At 40.5% G+C, this 19,835-nt stretch overlaps 1 protein-coding gene across 2 annotated transcripts in view; it reads right to left on the reverse strand.

The window, feature by feature from the left end:
• Nucleotides 1-496: 496 nt before the first annotated feature.
• The window catches only part of epha3 (eph receptor A3), a 113,557-nt gene continuing 94,218 nt past the window's right edge, over nt 497-19,835 (reverse strand). Inside the window, exons 14-18 of one of the 2 annotated variants that reach the window (XM_073473478.1) lie at nt 18,278-18,427; nt 16,762-16,955; nt 9,199-9,351; nt 4,374-4,491; nt 3,038-3,122 (exon numbers count right to left, since the gene is read on the reverse strand). In XM_073473478.1, the coding sequence (XP_073329579.1) occupies nt 4,410-4,491; nt 9,199-9,351; nt 16,762-16,955; nt 18,278-18,427 (579 nt within the window). In that variant the 3' untranslated portion in view covers nt 3,038-3,122; nt 4,374-4,409. Of the gene's footprint in view, nt 3,123-4,373; nt 4,492-9,198; nt 9,352-16,761; nt 16,956-18,277; nt 18,428-19,835 lie in introns of both variants that reach the window. The other variant, XM_073473479.1, reaches the window with a different exon arrangement.

Genomic DNA, 19,835 nt, shown 5'->3' on the forward strand with positions numbered 1-19,835 from the left:
GCTGATCTTATTTGATTTTATTTTTTTTTAACTAAGCGTGTATTTTGATCTCTCTTTAGTTGACTTTAAATACTGAATATTTAACGATAACTGCAATTATTTTGTAGACTTATTGTTCAATTCAAACACAGGCATTTACATCTTTTTATACTTAATAGTGAAGACTTATAAATGCGGCTATGAATGACCTCTCTATGGACTCCTTCTCTGTTCAGGTTCATTGACCTGTGAACTCAGTGATTTGAAACACCTGTCGCCGTACACTATATATGTCAGTCGGATGATTGCTGGCTTTTATCCCGTAGAAGGCAGGATGTGCCAAAAGATTGATCTATGGAATGTATAATAAAAAAGAGAGATGACATCTGAGTTATGAGTGGTTGACTTGATCTTTTCAACATATGGAAATATGCTTACAGTTAGAAGAGAAGCCAAAAATTATTTGCTGGTGTGCAACATAGTGACAGGATGAAATAAAAACACAGGAGCAGCTCTATCATCATCCATTTTTTGGAAAATATTTTGCCAATATTTATTATAAAAATATAAATGTTTCCACTACAAATCATTTTACATTAGTAGACAAGGCCATCTACATTTGCACACGTAAACTCTCACACAGACACACGGGTCAGTCTTGAGACAGAAGATGAGGGATAGGGTGCATAACAGTATTGCTCTCTCAGATGTCCCAGGTTTATAAAGTAAGTCAAAAAACCAAAACACAGATAGCACTGACACATAATTTACTGTATGCTACAAAAAAAACATCATCATTGCGCTGTATAATGTTAACAAATAAATAATAATGTAATCATAATTGCCTTTTTATTGTAGAAAAGAAAAAAAAACAGAGCAGACATATAATTCAAAATAAGATAAAATATAATACAGATGATTTTTGTCTCTTTTTTAATTAAAAATGTTGCACAATTTTTTATTTATTCTTTTATACATACAAACATTTGTACAAAGAAGGATGGCCATGTACATATAGTGGGATCTGTAGCGCTAGTTGCTATCATTACGATGGTTTACATTATGTACATGCTAATTAGAACACATAGCAGCAACAGCAGCATCCACAGGTAGACCGAGTAACAGAGGACCGACTGACACAATGGACAGGGCTGGGGTTCCCAAAAGCACCAAAAATCACCTTTGTCCATTAGATATACTACAGCCAAGGCAATAAAACGTCCATTCAAAGTGCTCAAATAGTTTGTACTACAGTAAGTGCTCTGAAGAAGCTTAAAGATATTACCTCATCCAACAGCACAAAGTACCAAAGTGCCAGTTTAGAAATACTGGGTAAATGTTTCACTGAAGGAATTGGCTGGGTGACTTTCAAACATCTTTAAGTCTTCATAGTACAAAGATCATCTCAGTTTTTAAGGTGCCTTTAGGAAATCCCACCCTGGACATATGATGTACTAGGATACAGAAAGCAATCATTTTCTGGAAGTGTTGCATCTCTTTCAGGGCATTTTCACACCTTGTTAGTTTAGGGCAGTGATTGAACGTTTTTTATAGAAAATAAATCAAAACTGGAGCTTTTTGCTCGGTGATCCCACCATGATCCAACCCAACGAGAGGAGGCACTCTACTTTTTGCATTAAACACACGAGGATTTATGGATTAACAGCTGATTAGTTCCTTTTTTACAGCAAATGTATGCTTTTGTTAATAAGTTATTCTGTCCAAAGCAAACGGACTGAAACACCCTCAGATCGGCTGTTGATCTTGACCTTTTAAACTTATCATACACAGAAAAACAGATCCCATTCCTTAGAAGTGACACTTGATGTGCAGGGTTGATGAAGCTGACAAATCTTACCTGAAGAAAAAAACTCAAGTAAAAAAAAAAAAAACTCACTTCTAGTTTAAAACACTTCCGCAACACAGCAAGAATGTCTGAAGCCGGGGTCTTAATGACACCACTCCATCTTATTTAAGTTCTTTTTTCCTCTTTCCTATTCCCTTCTCACAGTTTCCTCTTTTCTTGCTCCTCTGGCTCTGCTGCCTTCTCTCTTTTCACTTCCCCATTGTTCGAGAAAGTAGAACGATTAACGTGTACATCCTGAGATTTCACACAAAGGGCGTCGGGTTGAGGGAACAGCACTAGAACTGTACAATATCTGCTCAGAAGCACATAGAACATAGATGTCACCATAAAGAAAACTGTGTGTGAAGTGTATTATGGCCCCAGTACCTTTTCAAAGCACAGCATTCAATACATTGTACACGTGACGGACTCATGGCTTCCATACGATGAGACTATTGAACTGATTATCATAATTATTGCTTTTTTTATGTGACATGTCTACTGAATGCAAATGCTATAGGTTAGAGCTACGGAGTAAAATGGCTCGGTTATTGTCTAGGTGTGTGTCCATACCAGCTCCCCATGGATAGAGACGGTAAATGTAGGTAGTTACAACAAAATCTCACGCCTCAAGACCTCATTAGTCCAGGAAGGGTCCACATCCGGGTGAGCTGCTGCTGTCGGCCATGCTCCTCTACGCAAGGCATCTCAGCTGTTTCACCGCCTCATTCCACAGGCGTGGTGGGAGGAGACTGTGAGCATGCCCGTCCCCTTTTCTTTTAAACCATAAAGGGAAGGCTGTGCAATCCAGCTTAGCCAATATTGGAGAGCTCCGGCTTTATGTTAGTCCAGTCCTTGCCCTGTATCCTAGTCCAGTCCAAGTTTGTATCTCCGGCCAGGTCTCTCTGACCTCCTTGGCTTCACTTTTTCTACCCTCTTATTTGTCTGTAAGGCATCTCAACTTGGGCATGAAGGGACGGAGGGCTGAAGAGTCAGCTTGCAGCTCTGCACTGAACTCTTCCTCTGTCAGGACTTGATATCGTCTTTCAACGAAACAATGGAAGCCCTCGTTTGAATCATATTTTTCCATCCATTTCCTGTTTAAATATGAAGCCACCGTGTTAGACTGTGATTAGCAACCACACCAACAGACAGGTCTCTGGTGTTTTCATTCGTTGGGGTTCATTTTTTTTAAACAGGTACCGGGCCGTTCTTGGTGTGGGAATCTAGGGCTTTGAGGCTGCTCACGATCTTCTTCTGCGGTCCAACGATAGTCACTCCAACTTTTTTCAGATCCCTGAGAGGGCGGAGAGGAGTGGGGGAGAAAACCAGACACGTGATGGAGGGAAAGATGGGGAGAAAAAAAAAATGCGCGTTAGTGTTGGCGGATGTGACACCCATGTGACATTTAATGACATGCTCCCAGTGCTGCTCCCTTGCATCTGTCATTCACAAAGGACTGCATTTCCCAGAAGGCCACTGGGCTGCCACATCTCTTGAGGTGGTATAAGAGGGGGAGGGGTGTTGCCTCCACTCTCCATCACTAACAAAAACGGAGGTGGGCCTATGGGGCGCCACTGACAGCTGCTATTATGACCCTGTCAGTGGAGGAAACATGGCCACGGTGGCATATGAGACCTAGTTTCCTGCATTGCATTGAAATGGGACTAGTATGTGGAGAGGAGCAGCACTGGTACATGTGTAGCATATAACAGTCTCATTCAAATTAATCGGTTAACTTGTTAAAACTCCTAGAAGCCCATAAAAGATTAGTTACATGCATTCAAGTGTAAGAAAAGACCATTTGTATAGCTACAGCATCAGTTTCACTTGTGTTATGACTCATACACATCGAGGACACACAGTAGTTAGTTAGCTCAATAAAACATCAAGTCCTTCTTGAAATATACAGTAACAGCAACCTGAAAATAAACAATCGTTAATATTAGAGCACACAAGAAGTCACAGCACACGTTAAGACTCATCTCTTCTGCTCATCTAGTAGTAATAACAATGGTATTGTATTAGTAGAAGCAGTGGCGTTGCAGTGGTGGTGATTACCACGACAAACACTTTCAGCCATTGAGACATTTTAGTGTCACGGTAAAGTTTGTATTATTCAGATGCAAGCAGAGCATATAGTTCTCCAGAGCAGCCAAAATAGCAGACATTTAGAAACTTCTTGACCAGCAAGAAACTGAAAAGCGACAAGAATCACAGCGTTGCTTCACTTGATGCTACAATATAAAGGGATAGTTAAGGGATGGTAGTCCGATAGTAAACAATGCCGACACTACCCCGGTGCCCCAAGCTCCCTATCTGGGAGCTCATTAGCTTCATGGTTAACTGAGCTTACTAGGTAACCACAGCTACAATTAACAGCAGCTATGTTTGGAGTTGTTTGGAGTATGAATTTGGGAGGTGGCTCATTCTTACATATAGCACCTTTAATATCAACTAACTATCCCTTTAAAAGTCAGACAAGTGAGAGCCCAGTCAGTGGTTCTGGAGGTAGGTTAGTGCTGGTTGTTCTTGGTCCTCCACCCACCATCCAGAGCCTGAGGAGGCGGAGAGGAGCTGGGCGTTAGAGTGTGGTGATTCCCATGGACGGCTCCCATTCTGGGCAAGTGGCCGGTGTGACGTGGACCTCCGTCAGAACCACTCTACTGAGAAACAGCCAGGCCAAGCAACATTAACACTTTGAACTGGTTGTCATCAATATGTGCTTCTAATAGAATGGTAGTCAAGGAACATTTTAAATGTAATAATACAGGCTAAATGTTGTAGATTTGACTTTCCAATGCAAAAAAAAAAACATTAATGTTACAGACAGGAAAGACAAATGTGGTAACGCTTTATAATAGCCAATAAATGTTAAATATATAGATAATTCTACTTTAGTTAACAATTATTTAACTGTTATCGAACAATGAAATGCTTTACAAACCATTTATTTAGTAATTGTAACATCAGTTACAACTTTGTAATGGCCATCCAAATGTTGGATAATGTTTGTAGATGAACTACACAATATTAATTAACCATATACAACATATTATACAAGCTTTTCATTGTTTGTTAACAGTGAAATAACTGTTAACTAGAGTTTAATTAACCATGAATTTAACATTTGTTAATTATGTTTTTTTGACTGTTACTAAAAATACTCTTTAGTATCATGGTCAGTAACTGTAAGCAAAATATACAACCTCAAAAGATACAGAAAATACAATATTCAGTGTCACTGGTGGACAGTACTTTTAACAAAAAGAATAAATCTTAGCTAAAAACTATTAAATTAAATGTGAAATAAACTTTAAAATATCAATAATTAAAAAGCTAAGAAACCCAAATCAACAATTGCAATGTAGAGGTCATAACTAAGCCTTATTTTGATTTAATTCATATAATTATGACCCTTTGCTTTTGGGATATAACCATTAATAATGTAAAGCCTGTTGTTTTAAACTATGGAGTGGGCCAGAAGGGTAAAGGGGACCTTACTGTCCAAGAGTGCAAAGGCATTTGAAAAGCAAACAAAATAAGACATATCACAACATAAACTCACATCACAACAGTGTTAAGTTGCAATTCATAAGGAGTTGAACTAGAAGTCATGTGCAATAACATTGTTCTTGAGTTCATTAATTATAATGCAAATCATATATCCCAATATGTCATGTAGCCAAGTTTTAATCTCTTGATCATTGTGGAGACCATGAAACTAAATCACCATTATACATTAGAAACACATAGTAACTCATCACTGTTGTGCCTTAATGCTGTTCTGCTGAGAGTCAAACAAGTGGTGCTCTCCAGGAGCTGCAATGAGTGTAAATTAACTTTACCCTTCTTTTAATAAGATGGGTCATTTTTATATCAGGAGAGCCACATGAATGATATAAAAAACAGACAGTAATAGAATAAGTAAAAACTAGGGTTGTACCGATCTGATCACGTGACTCGGAAATCGGGGCCGATCACGCCACTGAAGACTCGATCGGGACTCGGACGTTACGACCCGATCAGAGATCGGTTTTATATATATTTATTTAGTCATTATTTGTATTAGATTGTTGATATATGGGCTATTGGTGATTCAAAATAAAAAAAATAAAATGAGTATTTACTACCACCGTTTACGACATGCGCATGCGCAGAAGACCAGCACGCCAGTTTGTTTTGAAGCGGAGTGGCGAGTTGTGGCGCACCATGTCTGCTGTGTGGAAGTATTTTAAAGTGAGTGACGAGAACGATGCAGTTGCAAACTGTCAGATATGTAAATTTGGGATATCGAGGGGTGGTAAAATATAATAAAAAATAAGGGACACCTTGGATAGTTTTCTTCGATCTTTTTAATTTTTTAAATGTATTATAAGAGTATCGGATCGGGACTCGGTATCGGCAGATACTCAAAATCAAAGGACTCGGACTCGTATCGGGGGCAAAAAACCCTGATCGGAGCATCCCTAGTAAAAACTGCTGCTGCATGAAACACATGAGGTATGGTTACACATCATACTAACAGAAAAACTTTGACAATCACACCATCAGAACCGCTGACAGTTCCTTCTCAAAGAGTGTTGCAGTGTTAACTTTAAGTGTTATATTTAAAAGTTAGTTCTCATGTTTTTCGTCAACAGAAACCCACCAGCTTTAACCGCTGCATCACTTTATTAACACACATGGGCACATGTGTCTAGGCTCAGGCCAAGTTCATCACTTCCTCAATCAAATACCTGACATGAACTTTGCATGCACTCTGTCCAGATGAAGAAAATAGTCCAATTGATGCAGTATTTCTTGGTCAATCCATTCCATCCCATCTCGAAAAAAAAGGACTTAAATTACTCCAGCAGATGAGTCAGCACACTGCAGCCAAGTATGATTACTGTTCCTCAGAGGTCAGAGCATCGCCAAGCCTTGTGCTGAATATCAAGGACTAGATTAAGACTGTACAAATCAATAGCGGGATCTATATTGAGCAATGCCCAGTCTCAAGCCAAGTTTGTTAGCCTTGTAGCTGAGCAAGCCTTGGGTGCCTTAGCTTCAGCCTTCAGTGGATTAATACTGCAGTGATCCAATTTAGCATCTAGCTACAGAAGAGCATCATAGACTAAGATGATTTCTTTAGTGCAAGGTTACTCCAGTGCAGTTTATCTGCCATGTGTTTTGTCAATACCTAATGTGTATTTCCATGTAGTGCAGTGTGAGCTTTTTTGTTTTGGAACGTGTTGAATGAAGAGAACTTTTCAGTAATTAAAACGTATTCATTGAATGAATGGGATGAGAAATGTCGAGAGCAAAAATGTGTGTTTGTGTAGTACTCCCGAGAATAACAAACTGAAATCATCATTAAAAAGACTCAGTGTTATTCATATTTATCCACAAATGTCTCTTTCGCAGCAGTGAGTCAACACTCTCCTCAAATAAAGCTGTGTTTTGCTTCTTGTTCCTTTGTCGCCTTTGGTATAAAGTGTCAATGTTCCCTTTTTAATTGAAGCTGTAAGATATGAGGTTCTATGTTTTAGCCACAAGTCATTGCATTTTGTAGCTGCTCATGTGGGACGACTTAAACTCCCCTTTTCTTTATTCACAAAAAAAAAGACACACGCACACATTGCTTCTTCGATTGCCAGTTTGGTAACTTATTGACAGCAGTTACAGCTGACTGCAGCACTGACCACCGCTCCCCAACTGCCCCGCTGCTGCCGTCAACACAGTGAACGGCTGCTTTGATCACAATGATTAGAAACGTCCAATTATTTACCCGGTCACATTCCACATCAATTAAACCAGCAGCAGGCCAACAGAGGGAGGGAGAGAAGAGAGGAAAGAAGACCGGGAAGTAGCTGCACTCTGAACTCTAAGTCTGAGGGAGGCTTGTTTATCAGTTTAATCTCAGAATTTATGAACACTATGCCGGGGATTCATAATTCATTTCAGTCGTCTTAAGTGCAGGACTGACCACAATCTGATCCACCCTCTCAGACCCTTTAGTCAGCATGAAGATCTGACGTTTAATCTCTGTCTCTGTCCCTATAAACTCCCTTTGAAATAAAATACCTCGGCTCGGAAATAACTTCACACCAAAAGTTCCTCATACTGCAGAACTGTACACAACCAAGAACAACAAAAAACATCTGTGCACAAATCATTTGCTTGTTTTGGAGTAACATTACTGGCTGGAGCCTCATTTTTCACTGACATGATGTGCAAATTAGTCCTATTTTGTGCTTGAAGTCAGAATTGACATACATTTTTAACCAAAAACAACCAACACGTGGCCACATTAAGGGAATCCGGGGTGCCTAAACATAACCGTATAAACATTCACGCATTAGAAAAACATGTGGGCGCTTCACATTTGCCACGAAACACATTTGCCAATGGATTTGTCATGGAACGGTTATAAAACGGTCTCAAATTAATACTGACGCCTTTATATGACCTATAAAAGCAAATGAGACTCTTAGAAGAAGATCAGTTATTCCTACATAGTTATACTTAATGTCTGTCATTGGGTTGGATTCCCGACTCATGGCTTGGGTAAGCCATAAACTTCAAACTACTTTTTATGGCGGAGAGCTGAGAATGATTAGAGATATCTCGCAGCTTGAGGAAAGAAGCTGCTCTGTAGTCCGGCCAGACTGCAGCTTATAACTTGGTAGTTGGAGTTTTATCTTGCTGTTAGCTTACATATCATGAAGACATTACATTACGAGGGAATGTTGATTAACTTTAGCTTTAGCTCAACAAAATGAACTTCAAATCTGTTCACTGTAGAGAAAACATACTGTACGTCCTGCAGCGTGTTCCCCTTCAATGGGGTTTCTCTAGATTTTCTCCCAAATAATTTTCTGACAGTCTTGGCTTTGTGTTTTAATGCTTCACAGTATAGAGAGTGCCATGCATACCTATTTGACAGCTATGCCTTTATCTGCTCTTTCAAAGGCCCTTCTCTCTGCTCTTTTATCTTGTCAAGTCTCCCCTCTCATTCTCTCCCTCAATAGTTTCTCTCTCATTCCCTCACCCATATGGAACTCACAACTCCTTTCCTTTCTCTCTTTATCTCTCTTTCTTTTAATGCTCTCACCTTCTCCCTCTGTGGTCATACTTGCAACATTGGGAGCGTGGCTAAAGGCCTGTCATTATGAATTACCATGACTCTCATCTGGACACCTTTAGTAAGGGCTCTATAGCTTTCTTTACTCACTGAGAACAAGAGTATGTGTGTGTGTGTGTAGTCTTCACCAAGAGCCTCTTCAAATTCCTGGGTCTTGCCACGGGTACTGGGGCCCTGTAAACACTGCTGACATGAATAGGCAGAGAAGCTCAGTGTGTGTGTGTGTCTGTGTGTGTGGTTGTCTTACTCTGTGGAGGTCTTGGCCAGGGTGTCACAGGAGCTGTAGCTGACCCCGGAGAAGGCCTCCTTGCAGGGCAAGGTCCTCATTCCATCCATCCAGTCAGCCATCGTCCCAGAGGGAACTTCTGAACTGCTCCTGTCCAACAACAAGTTGGCCGGCCTGAGAGGACACAGGTGAAGTATTGTTAAAAAATTTCCAGGAACACAAAGGCATTAGACTCAGATCATCAGGTGACACATCAAATTGCTCAATACATGTTATTTCTTATGTTATTACAGTTCCAAACTGCTTTTTTTCTGTTAGCCACCTCATTCATGGATGTCAGTGTCAATACATAGTATGGACAGCGTTTGTTCTGCACTGTTCTTGTCACTTCATTGGGGAGTGACAATAAGAAACTTCCCCCAGGGAAATCAAAGCCCGCAGGTGGACAGTATGAGGGCAGGGCACCTGAAATGCTAGCTGAGCAGCAGCATAAGTAGCTGCAATGATTGCAACATTGTTGCAGGAATATTTACAGTGAGCAGTGTAGCATACTCTGGCAGAAGCAGAGAAGAAGAGCAGGCAGCACTGTCAGCACATAGACTGCCTTACTGTATGTTGCAGAGAGTTCACTACTTCTTCAATCCTTGTTCAAACCATTGATGTTACTAATTGATTATTGCTGCTCTACTATTGGCAGTTACCAGCCAGCAGATTTTTCATCACCAACTTGTCATCATTTGTGTTCTGTTGACACTAAGTCACAGAGTCATGACGGGCTCCAGGGTTGAATACATCATAATCATATTCATCAGCACCGCTTCTGAACTCTTCCTGACTGATTGTTTCATGTTAGTTATGAAGGTTCTATCCAAAAATATGATAAATGTTTTACTGATTTTTTCATTGACTTTTGTACACTGCATGAAAGGAGCGAGAGGTCTCACTCCTCAGCGAATTCTGTTACCAGCTCTGGAAAAAAACAATGTGTGTAATTCATAATGTCATTAAGACTTTTTTAAAACAAGTTTTAACGCTGTCTGGATTTTTTTCTGATGATCTGCTGCTTTCTATTGTTCCCTGTTTTTCCAGTGCGTTCGTGATGACAAGGAAGAAAAGGTCTCCTGGCAATGCAAAAGCAGTAAATAAACAATTTTTAGTGGGTTTACCTGCATTTAAAAAAAACACATACATAATTTTGGTGTAAAAGTGGTATGATTTCTGTAGCTGTACAATGTTGGTGGAAGGTTATAAAAACCTGAAACTGAATAAAATCAAATTTTGGTAGTGAAAGCAGAAGGGAAATTAGAGAAGGAATGAGTGGCATGGAAAAAGATTAAATAATTAAATTTAAAATATGTTATATAACATTATATACGTGAATACAATGTTTTAATCATATTACACATATACTTATATATACTTACATTTTTACATACATACTATGCATTCTGTGCTGGCACACATACGCATGACTAAACGAAAACCAGACGGCACTCATTAGAGAGCCACACAAACTGTTACATAGTGATATACACCGAACCTACAAAGTGCCTTTGGGCTTTGAATACAGGGGGGAAATCAAACCGTCACAGAAAATATTTCCATAATATATTTAACATATTCACAGACAACTTTACTAACAAAAGCAGCATCAGTTTCCGTCTAATGTCATTAGCGTTTCCTGCTGTACATGTGCCATGCGGCTAAATGCAATTTTAGATTTGATTAGACTTGATGGTTTCAATTGGATCAAATCAAATTAAATGCACTGCGTTGGGCTTTAGAGTGCTCAGTCAACAGTAGAGGGTGAAGGAAAGGCTGCGGGCTCTGTGCTGACTCGCTCTGATTGATGGTTGCCGAAGACGGGGGGAAGAGGAAGTGCGAGAGAGGGAGACAGACACACAGAGAGGATCAGAGGAGAGCGGAGAAGACACTGGAGATTTATCAGTGTCTGATCTCTGATGTCACTATGGATGCTGTATACAAATGTGTCTCACTTTGTTCTTGTGAAACCTGATCACATCAAGGCAAGAAAGAGGAAACCAGGCCAATAAAACACATTCGGGTCAATCTGGGTCTCCAGACACAAAGACCAATCAAACATAATGGTTAAAGCATTCTGCTTGTTTATTGCTAAATTTGTGGGTAGCATTCAAAACTGGGTTGCAAATGCACCCTTTGGTTCTAAAGAAAGGCTGCACCTGTCTTGCAGCGAAGACAAAGGCACCTACGTCAAGACTGGCACACACACACACACACACACACACACACACACACACACACACACACACACACACACACACACACACACACACACACACACACAAACAAATGCACACAAGGGAATAGAGTCTTGCAAACAAGGCAGGACAGAACAGGGAAAAGGGTAGTTCTCCCTCTGGGGATACTATTCATAGCCATGTAAATAAACTCATTAGAATACCAGGAAGTCCACCTCTGCATAACTGATTTGGATTGGCAGGGACGTTTGGAGCCAGTGTGTATTTTTATGTGTGAGAATCTGGGAAGTATTACCTATGATTAGGTTATTAGCAAAAAATTAGAAAGGTTGAAAAAATTGACTGAAAATGTTAAAAATATTTTTACAAAGTAGCGCTTTTTGTAAAAGGTGGACTGAAAATCAAAATATTGTTTGTGAAATCATAAACTTACATCAATCAGAAATACGTGCAATCTCCCTTTAAAAATCTCATTATCAAATATCTACTATCACAAATTAAGTGTCTTCACACAAGACACATGTACGTGTCATCTACACTACATACCATTTTGGATTTTCTCCATCTTTCATTGATCATCATCGTATTTCAGAAGAAAACAGAAATATTAAGGTGGAGTGATAAAAGAGTAGAGGCACACATTTGTTAAATTTAACATCTATGCATGCTCTTATTCTGAAGAAGTGAGAATTTAAAAGTTCCTCAGTTGAGTTGCAAGTACTCACATGGGTAACTTTTGACTTGTAGTAGTAGTTTGTAGCACTGGAAAACTACAATATATTCCTCGTACCCTTCATGTTAATGCCATATATTTTCATTTAAAGAATCATAACACAATCAGTAGATTATTACAATAGAAAATCATCAAGCTGCCATCATGCAACGTTGCCAAAAAACACCATGCGAAGCTAACAAAGAGGTAAACAGAGAGAAGAAAAGCGAGATGACATCTCAAGCTGAGGCAGGAAAAAGGGGAGAAGAAAAAGATGCATTTGAGGCATTGGAGTGGGTGTTGTTACAATGATTGAGTCTTTTCCTGCCAGATCAGAGGCCTGTCAAAATTCTGAGGGCCCCCCAGGACCCCCTGGAGAGACTCGTTTGTAGGAAAAGAGGGAATCGGGGACAGGGAGGTGGGGTGGTTTGCATGAGGGGAAAAGAAGCTAGTGTGTGAATCTCCCTGCGAGGACAGTGGAGTTCTTCTTCCAAGAAGAAAAGAAACGCAAAAATGTAAGTGACTATTTTTTTAAGGCAGCATAAAGGAAGGCTTGAATGAATAGTTATGTCTGACTTTTGCTGAAATGAATATTGGGACAAAAATATATTTATATCCACAATTTCTTAGATTCTTACTTTTGGGCTGTCAGGATAAAAACATTCAGCTTTTTTTGCAGGATTATTGATCCTCTCCTCCCCTGTACCCCTCTTCTTCTTTTTTTCTCCTTGGATCTCATCTTCCCCTTTATCCTCCTCTTTCTTTTTCCCCTCTCCTGTCTCCTTGGAGAGATAAACTGCAAATGACCTTGTTTCCCCTCCCTTATCATTTTCTTTGTTTCCTTTGTTATAACATCTTCAGCAACATCTCATGGCAACTCAAGAGACAAGATGATTGGAGAGGAAACCGAGAAACAGAGGGAAGCGATGGAGAGGAAAATAAAGACAAAAGAAAGCATCTGTCTGAAGGCAGAGGGGGGTTTCAAAACCCCTCGTGGACTTAACACCATATAAGAATGCAGAAAACAGCCGCTCAAACAGAAGGAAGAATAAATACACCGGAGAGAGAATCAAGTCTACCCCCCTTCTCGTTTTCATTTCCCTTTCCCTTTTCTGCTCAATCTTTCATTCTTTTGACCTCCAAATAACCAGGGCTGTGTAGTGTCTTGTTTTTAGAGCTCTCAGGGGAGGAGCGAGGAGGATGAGGAGAGGAGCTTGAACAGATACATGTGGGCAGGACAGAGTGGGAGGAATTCAAGTCTCACTGTGTTAGTGGGACAATTCCCAGGATGTCACTGGGAGAGGTTAGACTGATGATTCTGTATAGGAGCAACATCAGGACTTTGAGTTGAGATGTTGATGTGTCCATTTGGTATCCTCTGCTGGGTGATGGATATGGTGCATGCCAAATCAATACTACTCAGGTGGTCTGAGGGAAGCTATTAACCTAAACTAATCCAAGTGTAACATTTTGATTGGATTCCAGTCAAGCATGCATGGCTCTTACGCTGAACTCTTAATTCATCTCACTTGCCAGTGTTTCAGTGTAGAGTTTTAGTTGTCTTTAAGAGACAAAATATTGGCATTTGGGTGAGTTCATTTAATGGTACTGCACTTTAATGCACTGTGTCAGCAATGCCAAAATACAAATCTTGTGTTAGCCATTCAGTTTTCTACACTTAGCTTACACATTTTGACATGTTTTATTTACATGGCAGCTGGATTTACAAGATCATGTCTTTTTTGCCAGGCTTCATGCTATGTTCTTGCGTCTGAAACACATTGGTTCGTACCAATTAGCAGTCTATGAGGAACTACTGGCAGCTACGGGTGAGGTTTTCAGTGTGACGACCAGCGAGAGAAGCAACTGTTTGTTTGAAAATAACAACGGTGGCTGGAAAAGAGGTTATCGTAGATGCTGCTACACCATCAGTTATATGAGAACTATAATGAGTATTTCCTTCTTGAAAGAAAAGAAAAAAAAGATAGAATAAGACAAGATGTTTTTGCTCTTTTCCCACCTGGCTTTGACAAGAGTATGACTTTAGCTTTCCCAACTGGTGGTCGCGTTTAGACCCCTTGAGTGTAGAGAGAGTCGTGTGATCTCGGTTTACCCCAAAGGACCATTTTTTTTAAACCAATGGCAGATCATAGTGCCTCACAGTTTTTCCCTGAAGTTAGTTGCTAATACTAGCAGCCCAGTACTGAAAATCAATCAATCAATAAATCATGTATTAACTACAAACTGCCAAACATCATACTTCTGTCTCTCTGTATTCATGCATTTAAACTGACCGCTTAGAACTTGCTGGAACTATGTCCGTGAATCATGTGATTATCGCCATTTTGAACATCCTTTGTCACAAATATCTCGACTCAAGGGCTCTGGTTGCGTTCTCCTACTGTTGATCTGATTAGTTGAGGTTAGTAAGAGAAAGACAAATGGGTCGTCCAAACACCTGCCAAGTATTTTTTGAAAGGACCTGCCCTTTTCTAAAAAGTTACCAAGGGTGACTTTGCAGATGGCTCTGTGTAACTCAACAACTATCTGGCACATCAGGTTAGAAGGTGCTGTCCTACTATCTGCCTTTTCGTATCTGTGTATTTTTGCATACATATCTGCATTAGTACCTGTGCTTTCGTACCCTAAACTGGTTTCCTTTCACTAATTGAAAACTTTCTTCCAATTTCCATTCCCAGTCCCAACCTTACCCTACAGGCCAAGATCCACACCAGCATAGACCTCCTTCTGTGGGCCGTGGCCCCAGCCCCAGTCCCAGTTACTTCCCTCCAAGCCCTTCACCAGGGAACGGGTTTGCTTTTGTTTCAAACCCCATTTCCAGCCCGGCCCTAACTACTGAAAATTAACGGACCCTTATTCTCCAGACAGAGGTTGTTTGAGTTAAGGAGAGGACTAATGTAATAGATGTGATTTATTGTTACAGGTTTACAGAAGCTTGTCATTACTCATTTTGCCTTGTATGGCTTGGGGAAAAAGTTTATTACGTAGAAAGCCCAAAGCAACTACATCTGTACTGACCGCTGCACATTAACATTGACTGACAAGTATTTCAAAGGAGTTGTATTCTGGCATGTGTCTTGCTGACCACAAAGAAACACAATGTTCAGTTTTAAAAAACAGAACGAACTGTGATCATTGATGTTCTATACACCCTGTAAAGCCAATCTGATAGACAGTGGCTTCTGACCCTGACTGGGCTCCTGTTGGCTCATAATTAGTCCCAGACTGCCAACCTTAGCCCAATGACCCTGGTCCCTCTCCATCCTCATGCAGGGACAGTAAACTGTGACCAGGTCCCACCCCAGATGCTCTACCCAAGTCCCAGACGTTGGTCTGGGCTTTGTGGAGGAGGTGGGGTGCTCCATTAGAGAGCAAGGACAGCCCTGAGACAAACGAGGTGTGTGGAGCTGAGTGCAGCTGCTCCCGCTGTGCAACTGCCACCGCCGCACACACTCATAGGCAGACACACACATACATACACAGTTCTCATAAATCACCCCAGCCACCTCTGTCGGCCAGCCTGTGCTCGCCCGGTGTTAAAAGCCAATCAGGGAAATTACATGCAAACTCCAAGGGACCTATTTTCACTTTCTTAAGAAATCATTAGTCAATGTTATGAGCTTTGACGTCTCCATAATACCATGGCCGTCTGCTGCAGACCCAACGCCTGCCCCCCTCCTGGCTGAGAATTGACAACTGTACATGGGCTGCCCTGGTTCCCCACGGCCCCCTGGGAAAGAGTCGTGGTCCCAACAAAGGAGCAAAGTATAAGGGCTGGTAAAGAGGAGGTAAAAAAGCAACATAACAACAAGGGAAAAAGTAAAGGGGAATATGACATGAGACTGCATGGGAAAGGGAAAGATGAGGAAAATAAATAGTTTTAAGTAAATATGGGGGGATGATGTGATAAGTCGTGCTAATTCTCATGTAACACCCTGCAAACACAGGAAGCAGGAAGGCAATATTTATGTCGAGCTCCTGTAGCGCCTGGTTCCAAAAACAAACAGAAGTGCACCGAGGGAGAAAGCTATTAAATGCTAATACATAACCTCCTTTTCCCCAAAAAAACTGTATCCATTTGTCTTTTTTTATCGTCTATTACTTTAATAATCGTGAATTGTGCTTCATTCATGGACAATAAAACAAAGCTCTTAGCTAATCACTAAGCAGGCAACATATTGACCGGCAATAGCCCATAATGCTGTGCATGGAAGTCATAATGGGAAGTGTTGGACTGCCTGGAGCCAGGTGTCTGTTAGTCAGCTACATGGGAACCAAAGCAGGAGCAAAACGTCACCAGGAAAACAGTAACTGCATTGTTCAGTCTTGGCCTTATTCTTTAATTGTGTGATAACATAAATGATTACTTGTTATTCCTTTGAAGATTCAGAGTACCTACTGAAACCGGATGGTAACTCTCTCACTGATTAACTTTTAACAAACTGCAGAATACCCAACTTTCTTCTCGTCTAGATCAGTAGATGAAAGCCGACCACCTCTGCCTCCCTGCATCACCTGCAGGCAATTTTTCTTTTTGTGTGCTGTTTTCTTTGCACACATAACACATTTCAAAAATGAGAAGAAATAAAACATGCAGTATGCTTCTGATACCTGGATGTGGTGTTGGCTGTGATTTTGAGGCTACCAGGGTTACGGATGAGTTTATCCAGGATGCTGACAATCTGTTCAAACTTGGGCCGGTTGTTCCTCTCTTTCTGCCAGCAGTCCAACATCAGCTGGTAGAGGGTGGCAGGGCAGTCCATGGGCGGGGGGAGGCGGTAACCCTCATCTACAGCCTTTATTACCTAGATGTAGGAGGGAAAGTCAAGATTTGAGAAATGACAGATGGAATATCTTCAGTGTCAAAACATCTAATATGCTCTGTTTTAGTTGTTACTGCTGTTTTGTCATCAGGTCTTTACATATAATTGATGAAATAATAATCTTTCTTCTAGAGATGTTTAATATATCATTATGCCATTATGAGTGTAAGTGGTGGATTACACATACTGAACTTTTTGATACAACACTTAATCCGTTAAGCTACTGTATTTTGGAGCTAGTTGTGACATGAAATGGATCCAGCGGGAAAAAAAAAAAAGGTTTCTGCTTCAATGAATGGGGAGCTTAATAAATTAAATGACATAATGCTGCAAATGAACCACTTCTGAATGAATATATTACGGCAAGCCTTTTAGAACCATTCAAGTCACACTGCACTACACCCTAATAATATGATCATTAGGCTGAATTTTTTATAACCCATTCCCTTATTTCCCTCTTATATCCCTTAATCCTATAATATTGAACTTAAAGGTCCAATTCTTAAAACGGTTGATTATTGAGTGTCAGTCCCAACTCTTCAAATACTGAGGCTTGGGGTCGGTCGGTTGTGCTGGCCACCAACCCAAATCATTAGTACATAGACTTTTAACATCTCACCAGAATCAGTAGAGCCCTATCCCCTAGAAATTATGTAAATATACAACAAATTTGCAAGAGCAAATGTTCTGAGGGGAACATAACGCAGACTGATTTAAGTTTTCTGTAAACATAATGAGAAATGTTGCTAATTGCCATTTAGTGTTCACACCAAAATAGGGACACTTGCAATACACGTTCCACTTGTAGTGATGACAGCATTATTCAACTATTTGATGATTTTGAGCACTGTCAGCCCTTTGGTTAAGGTTAGGAAAAGATCATGATCTCTTTTTCATATAGTAGTGACTTGAGACCTAAAGATTTTTTTCTCTAAATTTACTCTTAATCCTGATCTCCCCCTAACCATCACCACTGGCTTTTGTTGCCTTAACCTAACCACATACATCTTCCACTTTGTATGTCCACCCTGACCCCCACCTTGCATCTCCAACGCAGCACATTTTATCCACTGAAAGAAACCTCTGAGCATAATCCAGGTACGATTACATTATCCAAAACACATAATCACAAAAACTATTTACTACTCTACAAAAACAGTTTCTAGGAGACAGGGTTGATCAGTGGGTGATGCTGGTGCCTTAACTTCCTTCCCATCAAGGCTGGCAGCACTGCTGCAGCGGTGGGCGCGCCACACAGTCGCCACTGCTAAGGGAATTTAACTTGGCACAATGGCAGTACTCACATCCTGATTGGACATCTCCCAGTATGGCCGTTCCCCATATGACATCACTTCCCAGAGCACAATGCCATAACTCCAAGCATCGCTGGCTGATGTAAACTTCCTGTAGGCAATAGCCTCTGGAGCCGTCCACCGGATAGGGATCTTACCTCCCTGAGAGACAGAGAGCGAGAGAAAGATTAATTAGTCAGTCAGTAAGTCAGTCAATGAATCATTCAACATTTTTAACACAATCCATATTACCATCTACTTAGGCTACATGATACATATATTTAATATTGGGTATATTATACCCGATACACTCTGGTTTCTGTCACATCCAAAAGCCTGATATATATCCTGAAAGATTCAGACAATTTATAAGCTGTTCTGTATCCTGTTAACCCAGTGGGCTCTGTGGTTTGGACTGAGCATGGTGATCTCAACCTCAGATCCAAACTGTAATAGTTATCTGAAATATTATTGTTATGTGGTGTGGAGGGCCTGCAGTGAAACGTTCAAAAGAGATTTTCAATGTCCGATTGAATATTTTTGCTCTGTCACAAGGCAAGTATAAATACTCTGACAAAAATATCGGAAATTGAAATATTTTTCTAAGAAATTTGGATTTGAGTGTAGCCATAAAAAGTGACACTGAAACCTTCATACAACAATATAAATATAGGTCATATTTAGTTTTAATCAAAGAGTATTGGCATCAACCTTAAAGAAAGAAGGAAAAGACACATTAATAAAACCATAATCCAAAGTTTCCTGCTGAAATTCTCACTGTAGTGTCTGCTACATTCATCATCCGAACTGAGAAGCAGGACAAATGAAGAAAATGTGGCTGAGGAAAGGAGGCTTATGGCAGCCAAAGCTAACAGAGACATCGGCCAAGTCGCTCAGCTCTCGCCTGGTGCTGTGCATTCACACGCACTGCCGGCTAAGAAGCCTACTCTTATTCTGCCTGATCCATAAAGAAACACTGCCGTCACACCTGCTCCCCGAAGAGGTCAAAGTGCGAGATGTGTGAACACCGCACACGTGCTGGACTCACATGCACAAAACACACATATACAAAGTAAACCATACATTGTGCCTGAAAAGTAGAGGCTACAGACGTTAAAAGAAAAGAAAGTTCCATTGAGGGATGGATATCTGCCAGCATGTGTGGAGTGCTGTTAGTTACTGTAACATGGCAGAGTTTATTATTCTGTCTTATTATTTTAGATTATGTATTTCTGGGAGAAAGGCAAACGGCACACTGACTGTTTATTTGACAAGCAATTCTCAGCCAGAAAATTATACTGTGTTTAAAGGGGCTGCACGAACGGTCTAGACCACAGGATCCTACGATGAAGACGACCACACACACACTCACACACACACACCCGCACACATGCATGCTGCATAAAAAGTACAGATAAATGCCTGAAGTGTGGCATTTCTGTTGATAATGTTTAATTCTGTGACACATGGTTCAACAAGTGAAACAAGTTAAATATGGTGAAATATTTCCAGTGCAAATCTCCTCAAACTGACATTGGCCTGCCTCCGAGATGTTAATACTTGTTTCTCG

This window comes from Pagrus major, chromosome 9, assembly GCF_040436345.1.
Source record: "Pagrus major chromosome 9, Pma_NU_1.0".
Taxonomy (NCBI): Eukaryota; Metazoa; Chordata; class Actinopteri; order Spariformes; family Sparidae; genus Pagrus; species Pagrus major.